At 51.2% G+C, this 9,759-nt stretch overlaps 1 protein-coding gene across 1 annotated transcript in view; it reads right to left on the bottom strand.

Moving 5' to 3' along the window:
• HGF (hepatocyte growth factor) overlaps positions 1-9,759 on the bottom strand; it is a gene marked incomplete at its 5' end in the record, with an annotated part of 65,061 nt that overhangs the window by 19,449 nt on the left and 35,853 nt on the right. The window contains one exon of the mRNA XM_081331939.1: positions 8,089-8,216. Within this exon, the coding sequence (XP_081188065.1) occupies positions 8,089-8,216 (128 nt within the window). The remainder of the gene's footprint in view (positions 1-8,088; positions 8,217-9,759) is intronic.

The raw sequence follows: 9,759 nt of genomic DNA on the forward strand, positions 1-9,759 counted from the left end.
AACCCAGAGACCACCAGCTAGATAAAAGCAAAAGATCCCTTGAGTCAACTTTGGCTCTTGGTGACTTTATAGGCAGGTCTACGAAGCTTTCTTGGCATCATTCCAGAAGTGATTTACCCATGCCTTCTTCCACATTTTTCTTTCAAAAAACATTAGTTTGGGATTTTCAGGTCTCTCCTGAAAGTACCGAGGTCTAATCATGATTAACTTTTTCAACATCAGTCAAGGTTTGGGTCGATGCTGCCATCAGCTATGATTACAAAATAAAAACTCTATAAAGTTTCTCAAACTTGGGAACTTGAAGCATTCCTCAGGATGCTGGCTGGGAAATTCTTGGAGCTAAGATCTGCACCTCTTAAAGTAGATGAACACTGTCTTCCTTTCTCTGCTGGAATAGGACATCTCATCAAGGCCAACTCATCACAGGCAACAACTGAATTCAATAATTCGATTTAATTATTTAAAATAATAATAATTATTTTTTTAGTTTTCGTCTCTCCTTTGGCATCCTTTCCTTAATGACCTAGTCCACCATTTCTTTGATCCTATGGCAAATTGGCCATGGTGTGTTGTCCCTCAGTGAGTTGACCACGGCAAGTTGGCCATAATGTCTTGACCATGGCAAGTTGGCTGTTGGTCTAGACCAGGGGTGTCAAACTCAATTTCATTGAGGGCCGCATCAGCATTGCGGTTGCCCTCAAGGGGGCTGGGTGGGTGTGGCCTGGGTGAGCGTGGCCAACTGGGTGGGCGTGGCTAGAGTGCATATGGCCTACTGGGTGGGCGTGGCCAGCTCTACATCGTTCACATCAAGGGTGCCTATGGGGGCCTAGGCAGGAGTGGGACAGATCTGAGGGTCTCTGGCAGAAGGAGGGTCTCTGGGCCAGGGCCAAGGCTGTGGGGGCTGTTCCCTCACTGTTTCCAGGATGGCTTCACGGGCCACATGAAACCACTTGGCGGGCCAAATCAGGCCCCCAGGCCTTGTGTTTGACATGTCTGGTCTAGACCCCTTTGTTCTGAACCAGCCCTCTTCTCCCAACCCCTAATTAAGAGACGAGTCTGGAAAGCGTCCAAGGCTAAAAGGCTTCTGCCAAGGTTTAATTACGCAGATAACAAAACACAAGAGCTTGTCTTCTCAAACGAAAAAGTTGCTTTCAGCAACTAGCCCCTCCCCAAACACTTCTTTTATAGAGAGCTCAGGGCGTGGTCTCCCTGTGCCTCCTCCCGAGGAGTCCCATAGTCTTTCTTTGTTTGTCCCTGCTCGTCTGCCTCCTACGTCGGGCGTCCTTGAACAGGGCCAGCTGTGGGTCATCATCCTCCGCACTCTCGGGCTCACACAGCTGAGAAGAGGTCCCCGGCTGAGGACTCTGCAAAGCCTCCAAATCATCATCAGCCGGTTCGTTTCCCTCCTCCCCCACATCTGAGTCCTCCGATACATCGGACCCGGCTGTCGGACCCACCGGCTGGCCCTGAGTCACAACACTATCCCGCACCGCAGGGCCCTTCCCTCGGGTCTGCCGATCCGGATGCGGTCGGGATGGGAACTGTTCGTGAAAAGCAGTCACCAACGCAGGGGCATGAACGGCGGTCGCGTCTTCCCATGTGAAGTCCTCCGGCCCGTACCCTTTCCACTCGATCAGGTACTGGAAGCGACCTTTCAGCCAGCGGGAATCCCTGATGCTGGCGACCTCGTACTCGGGGGTGCTGCCTCCATCACGAGTTCCTGATGGGGGAGGTTCCGCTTGGCGAAGTGGACAGGCCGGTTGTTCGGGGACCAACAAGGACCGATGGAAGACGGGGTGCACGCGCAGGGAACGTGGCAGAGTTAAACGATAGGCGACCGGGTTGATGACGGCCTCGACTGGGAACGGTCCAAGGTAACGGTGGTCCAGCTTCCTCGCCGGCCGAGTGGATGGTAGGTTCCTGGTGGACAGCCAGACCCGATCCCCCACCGATAGTGGAGGCGTATCCCTTCTCGACCGATCGGCGAACCTCTTGTAGTCGGCCTTGGCCTTCTCCAGCTGCCGTCGCACCAACCGATGGATCGCCTGTAACTCCGCCATGAATTCGTTCGCTGCCGGCTCCGGTGAGTCCACGGGAGAAAGAGGGAAGAACCTGGGGTGATAACCCACGTTGGCCAAGAACGGTGTCATCTGCGTGGAGGTGTGTTGCGAGTTATTAAAGGCAAACTCGGCTATGGCCAAATAGTCCACCCAGTTGTCCTGCTGCAGGTTAACATAGCAGCGCAGATACTGCTCTAAGATGCCGATGACCTTCTCGGTACCCCCGTCGGTCTGAGGATGATGCGCGGACGAGAGGCAAACCTTAATGTCCAACGCCCGCATCAACTCCTGCCAGAAGCGGGCTGTAAACTGGGCCCCCCTATCGGAGACGACCCTGTCGGGAAGGCCGTGCAGCCGGAACACCTGTTGGATGAACATGCGACTAGTGGCGCGAGCTGACGGTAAGCCGCGACAGGGGATGAAGTGCGCCATCTTGGTCAACATGTCCACCACCACAAACACTGTCGTGAAGCCGGAGGATGGGGGTAGATCCGTCAGAAAGTCCATGGACACAGCCCCCCAGGGTCTCTTGGGCGTTGGCAAAGGCTGCAGTAAACCAGGCGGGGCCCCTGTCGCTGACTTGGCCTGCCTGCATGGGACGCAGGAGGTGACATAAGACTGGACATCGTGTCGGACTCGGGGCCACCAGAAAGTACGGGAGACCAGGTTCAGAGTCTTGAACAGGCCAAAATGCCCCGCAGCCGGGTTATCATGACATTGGCTGAGGACGAGTCCCCTGAGTGGCCCTCCTGGAACATAGAGCCGGTCACGATAATACAGGAGTCCATCCGTGACCGACCAAGGCGAATCTGGCCCCACCTCTTCCTTCCGCTGAGCCACCCACGCCTCCTGCTGCTGCGCCTCCCGGATCCGAGCCCGTATATCCACCGGCTCCCGTACCGCAGCAAAAGACTCGACGGGGATCACTGTCCTGGGCGGAAGCTTGTCTTCCACTCGGGTGTACTCGGGCTTCCTGGACAGAGCATCCGCTCTCTGGTTGTGCCCGCTTGGTATATACCGCACCCGAAAGTCAAACCTCGCAAAGAAGAGGGACCACCGGATCTGGCGTTGGTTCAAATTCCGAGCGGTCTGCAGACTTTCCAGATTCTTGTGGTCCGTCCGGACCTCGATTTGATGCCGCGCCCCCTCCAGATGATGCCTCCAAGCCTCGAACGCCGCCTTGATGGCCAGCAGCTCCTTCTCCCAGATGGTATAGTTGCGCTCCGAGGGATTCAATTTCCGAGAGTGATACGCGCAAGGGAAAAGGGTACCGTTGGGCGTCGCTGCCTGGAGTAACACGGCCCCAATGGCAATGTCGGAGGCGTCCGCCTCCACGACAAACGGCCGTTGCGGGTCAGGATGCTTCAAGATGGGCTCCTTCATGAAGGCGTCCTTCAAAGCTTGGAACGCCTGTTGTTCGGGGGCGTTCCACTGGAACCGAGTCTTCTTCTGCAGGAGCCGGGTGAGGGGGGCTGTCAAGGCAGCAAAGCCAGGGATGAATGTCCGATAGTAGTTGGCAAATCCAAGAAGTCGCTGAACATCCTTCACGCGACGCGGGGGTTGCCAACTCTGCAACGACTCAACTTTACTTGGATCCATGGCGATGCCCTCGGGAGAAATGCGGTGGCCCAAGAAATCAATGGTCACCTGGTAGAACTGGCACTTCTCCAACTTGGCAAACAGCCGATGTTTCCGGAGGCGCTGCAGGACCTGACGGAGATGCTGATGATGCGCTTCACGCGACGGGGAGTAAATCAGGATGTCGTCCAGGTAAATCACAACAAACTGGTCCAACAGATCCCGAAAGATGTCGTTCATAAAATGCTGAAACACAGCGGGGGCGTTGGTCAGGCCAAACGGCATCACCGTGTACTCGAAATGTCCATAGCGAGTACCAAACGCTGTCTTCCACTCATCACCCGGCCGAACCCTGACGAGGTTGTAAGCTCCACGCAGGTCCAGTTTCGTGAAGATCTTAGCCTCCCGGAGTCGGTCCAAGAGCTCGGGGATGAGGGGCAGCGGGTAGCGGTTACGCACCGTGATAGCGTTGAGTTTCCGGTAGTCACAGCAAAGCCGTAACTCGCCCGACTTCTTTTTGACGAAGAGCACGGGCGCAGACACTGGCGAGGACGAGGGCCGGATGAATCCACGAGCCAAGTTCTTTGTCAGGAAGTCCCGCAATGCGGCCAACTCGGGCTCCGACATGGAGTACAAACGCCCCACTGGGAGAGGCGCATCAGGGACTAGGTCAATGGAGCAGTCGTAGGGCCTGTGCGGGGGTAATTGGTCCGCCTCTGACTCGCTGAACACGTCAGCAAAGTCGGACAGTACGGGAGGCAAGGAAACCCCTGAGGAACCCTCCACCTGGCCGGCACAGATATGGCGGGTGTGGTCCACGCACTGCAAACTTGGGAAGGTGACCAAGTTCTGAGACCAATAGATCTGTGGATCATGCGCCCGGAGCCACGCCAGTCCCAAGACCACGGGGAAGTGCAGATCCGAAGTGACGTAAAACTGAATGGCCTCCACATGGGTACTGATGGCCATACACACGGGTTGCGTGGCGGCCGTGATAGGCCCGGACAGGAGCACTCGACCATCGATGGTCTCCACAAGCATGGGCGGATCCACCGGACACTGGGGAACAGCCCATTTGGCCACAAAGGCCGAATCCATAAAGTTAGTGGTAGCCCCAGAGTCAATTAAGGCATGGACCGGAATCCCCTCTGGCTTGCCAGGAAGGATCAGTCGTGCCTCCAAAATCAAATGCCGTGGAGGTTCACAGGCACCGTCGGAACGGCGTCGCTCGGCGTGATCGTTGTGGGTCGCCCGATCTTTCACACCGTCTAGATCGGGCTCGGACCGTTTCCCGATAGCAAAGCAGGGGACTTTCTCGGAGCTGGCTTGGTCACTGACGCCCGCTGACGCTTCTTTGGGCAAGAAGCAGCCAAATGTCCAGGGTCCCCACAGTAAAAACACAACCCCCCCGATCGTCGTCTGTCCATTTCCGTCACCGATAGACGGGACCTGGCGGCACCCAGCTCCATTGGCTCCTCCCTCTGGACTGGGGGCTCACGCACAACAGGGGCGGCAGGGGTCTGTGGGGTGGCACGGCGACTCTTACGCTGCTGCAGCCGGGCATCGATCCGCAGACAAAGATGGATCAGCCCATTCAGATCTGAGGGAATGTCCACGCGGGCCAGCTCATCCAACATCTCCTCTGACAAGCCATCCTGAAAGGCATCCACGAGCGCAGCCTCATTCCAGGCGGAATCCTGGCTAAGCAGCCGGAAATCGCTGATATAGGCCTGTAGGGGGCGCTGACCCTGCCTCAAAGCTTTCAGACGTCGGGTGGCGGTCTGCGCCTTAATCGGGTCCTCGTACATGAGGCGCATATGGTCACAAAACCCCCCAAAGTTATCCAACAAAGGGCTAGGCTGTGCCAACAGAGGCGTGCCCCAACGAGCTGCATCTCCCGACAGAAGGCTCAACACGAATCCCACCTTATCACGGTCAGTGGGGAAATCAGCTGCTCTCACGCTGATATAAAGCTGGCATTGTCCCAGGAAGGCAGGAAACAGTTCTGGTTTACCAGCAAACTTATCCGGCATAGCTAACTGACATTTCCTCCTGGGTGGGGGGGCAGCATGTACCTGAGCCTGCAGTTGTGCCACCTGAGTGGCCAGCAAGGTGAGTTGCTGGTTGAGCTGGGCATTCTCGGCAAGAAGCTGCTCCATCGTAGTATTAAGGGGTGGGTGGCTGAAAGCAAACTGTTCTGAACCAGCCCTCTTCTCCCAACCCCTAATTAAGAGACGAGTCTGGAAAGCGTCCAAGGCTAAAAGGCTTCTGCCAAGGTTTAATTACGCAGATAACAAAACACAAGAGCTTGTCTTCTCAAACGAAAAAGTTGCTTTCAGCAACTAGCCCCTCCCCAAACACTTCTTTTATAGAGAGCTCAGGGCGTGGTCTCCCTGTGCCTCCTCCCGAGGAGTCCCATAGTCTTTCTTTGTTTGTCCCTGCTCGTCTGCCTCCTACGTCGGGCGTCCTTGAACAGGGCCAGCTGTGGGTCATCATCCTCCGCACTCTCGGGCTCACACAGCTGAGAAGAGGTCCCCGGCTGAGGACTCTGCAAAGCCTCCAAATCATCATCAGCCGGTTCGTTTCCCTCCTCCCCCACATCTGAGTCCTCCGATACATCGGACCCGGCTGTCGGACCCACCGGCTGGCCCTGAGTCACAACACCCTTCCTGCCATTCAATTGTTGATGGACATTGCTTGTCAAATATATTGCAATTTCCCTCTTCCATAATATTTAGATATATAGAAATATATGCATACAGAAAACTTGCTTATAAAGTCAGCTAGAGTCAGACATGACTGAGTGGTTAGAACAAGAACAAGAGATGTATACATTCACATTGACACAGAGTAAATTTCTCAGGATAACCTACAGCTATAGGAGCTTGTAAAAGTCTTCTGTGCAATTCTCACCACGGTAGCTTTCTGATAACAGTTAAACCAAGATAACCTTTGATGGCATCTTGCTGAGTCTCTCAGGCGGAACAATTACAGCATCTACTGAACCATTTGCTAAATTCCTGACATTTATCCCTGTCATTCTACATCTAGTAGCAGTCTCTAAAATTTTCCAGCAGGGCTGTATAGATCACAGATTTTATCAGAGGACTATTACGTTTATTTCCAGCCAGCTGAGGATCAATGAAACCAAGAGAAAAATGTTTAGTAGAAAGCAAAGCCATTTGTAATCTACTACTTATTAAGTGATCGAGAATCAGAAACACATTCCTCCGACACAAAATATAGATAAGCAGAGGTCCAGAAAAGGAGGTGAATATCAAAATTAACGCTAGACCAACAGTCCATCAGTAAACAATACCTGAATTAAGGAACTAGCAATACAGACAAACTATCAAACAATAGGTAAAGGTAAAGGTTCCCCCGCACATGCGAGCTAGTCGTTTCTGACTCTAGGTGCTCATCTCCGCTTTTCCGAGGACGTCTCCGTGGCATGACTAGATGCCAAAGGCGCACGGAATGCTGTTACCTTCCCACCATAGTAGTCCCTATTTTTCTACTTGCATTTTTATGTGCTTTCGAACTGCTAGGTTGGCAGAAGCTGGGACGAGTAACCGGCGCTAACTCTGTTACGCGGCACTCGGGATTCGACCCGCCAAACTGCCGACCTTCAGATCGACAAGCTCAGAGTCCTAACCCACTGAGCCACCGCGTCCCTTATCAAACAATAAACAACAGCCTAATTAAGGAATCACCAAGAACCACCAACATGACACTGGTATATTAACCAAGACCAAACCCCACCCCCTTCTAGCACTGATGGTGTTTCCTAGTTGGGTCATGAAATGTCCGAAAGAAAACCACGAATATCAGAGACCATTCAGTATCCCACAAAATATTCCCAGCTCCTGGAATCATTCATCGTATGATTCAGCTCTAGACCCTTTATGATCTTTGTTGCTCCTCTCTGCACTCTTTCTAGGGTGTCAGTGTCTTTTAGAATAGAATAGAGCTGGAAGGGACCTTGGAGGTCTTCTAGTCCAGCCCCCAGCTCAAGCAGGAGAACCTATGCCATTTCAGATAAGTAACTGTTTAGTTTCTCCTTAAAAACCTCCAGTGATGGAGCACCCACAACCTCTGAAAGCAAAGCTGTTCCACTGGTTAATTGTCCTCACTGTTAGGAAGTTTCTCCTTAATTCCAGGTTGCTTCTCTCCTTGATTAGTTTCTAGCCATTTTCTGGCATCATGTATCTTTTTTGTATAACATATCAAATACTGAAGCATCTGCCAAGAAGCAACACATTGTCAAAAACACAACGGATTTTTGTGAATGCGTCAGCTTAGCTACAATATTATGTACCTTTTTCCTACAAGCCATCATACTTAACCAGATCTCTATCACGTTCCAAGTCTTAAGGATCACTTCAGGGCAGATTATCACAATCCTTGGTATATTATTTTAAACTTTCCTTATCTAGGTAGCAGGTGTTACCTTTTTCAGTGGATGTGTTGCATTTCGGGATTTGGGAACAATCTCCAATCCGAATATTTGGATTAGTCGTAAAACACCAGGGCACCTCAGCTCCGTCTGGATTTCGGCAATAGTTCTCTCTCAAATCCCTGAGGGGGGAAAAATAATAATAAGAGGATGATAAATGTGCTAACGTATGTCTGGCAAACTGCTGCGTTTCTCCCACAATAAGGAAGAAAACGTGCTTGATAACGGTGTCACTAACTCGATTCTGCCGAAAAGTGAATGTGTTAAAACAACAATAGCAAGCGTGCATACACACACACACACACAGCTACACAGCTAGTAAAATTATTTCAATTTATAGTAGTATGGGCTTTGGCAACATTGACAGAAATAATTCCATTTCACATGTTCGTAACCAGAAACTGCCCAAGATGCTTTTTAAATATTTATTTTCTGTCCGAGGTCTAACTCTTAATAGATGAGGATTTTATTTATTTTTATTTGCTTGTATCCCACTGTTATTAGTTTTTACAAATAACTCAAGGTGGTGAACGCATCCAATATTCTTCCACCAACTGTTTTCCTCACAACAACCACCCTGTGAGGTGGGCTGGACTGAGAAAGAGAGGGATAGACCCAAGGTCACTTATATGGCTAAGGCGGGACTAGAACTCATTGTCTTCTGTGATTGGCCCAAATCCATCCAGCTGGCTTTCATGACTAAGGCGAGATGAGAACTCACAGTCTCCTCTGATTGGCCCAAAATCACCTAGCTGGCTTTCATGGCTAAGGTGGGACTAGAACTCACAGTCTCCTATGATTGGCCCAAAGCTATCCAGTTAGTTTTCATGGCTAAGGCGGGACTAGAATTCAACATCTCCTTGTGATTGGCCCCAAATCACCCAGATGGCTTTCAGGCCTTAGGAAGGACTAGAACTCAGGGTGTCCTAACTTTTAGCCTGGTGCCTTCACCACTAGACCAAACTGGCTTTATAAAATAGCTATATCAGTCTCCCTTTAATTCTTTGTCAGCAATCCAAATTTATTGTGTGTGTGTGTGTGTGTGTGTGTGTGTGTGTGTGTGTGTGTGTAAACTATGAAAGATATATTAGACAAACCAAAGGAAAAGAGGGATCTACATAGCATAATGAGGCACAGCGAACAACTAAATGCCAAAGGAGTTCAAATGAAATGACTTTAATGACTCTATTTGTGAAATGCAAGGAAGCGTGGGATCACTCATAACTCTCAGATGGCCACCATCAAATGGCTTGCTACTTTGTCCCCTGAACTTCATGAGGGCAAGTAGTCCTTGACTGATGATGACAACTGGGGGTAGACAACCTTGGCTCTTTTATGACTCGTGGACTTCAACTCCGAGAATTCCTGAGCCAGGAGTTGAAGTCCATGAGTCATAAAAGAGCCAAGGTTGCCTACCCCTGGGCTAGAATTTCCATGGCTAGGAAAAGGCAGTTGAGAGAGTCTCACCCAATTTGATAACCTGTTTAGCCACAGGTTGGAACAAATTACTGCAGTTGTTAAGTGAATCGCGCATTTGTTCAGCGAATCTGGCTTCCTTAATGAGCTTTATTATGGGAAGCCAGCTGGAAAGGATCCCAGGATCACATGACCCTTGGATGCTGCAACCATCATACATAGGATGCCCAGTACCAAATGCCTGAATTT

Source organism: Vipera berus (assembly GCF_964194415.1).
Source record: "Vipera berus genome assembly, chromosome: 6".
NCBI lineage: Eukaryota > Metazoa > Chordata > Lepidosauria > Squamata > Viperidae > Vipera > Vipera berus.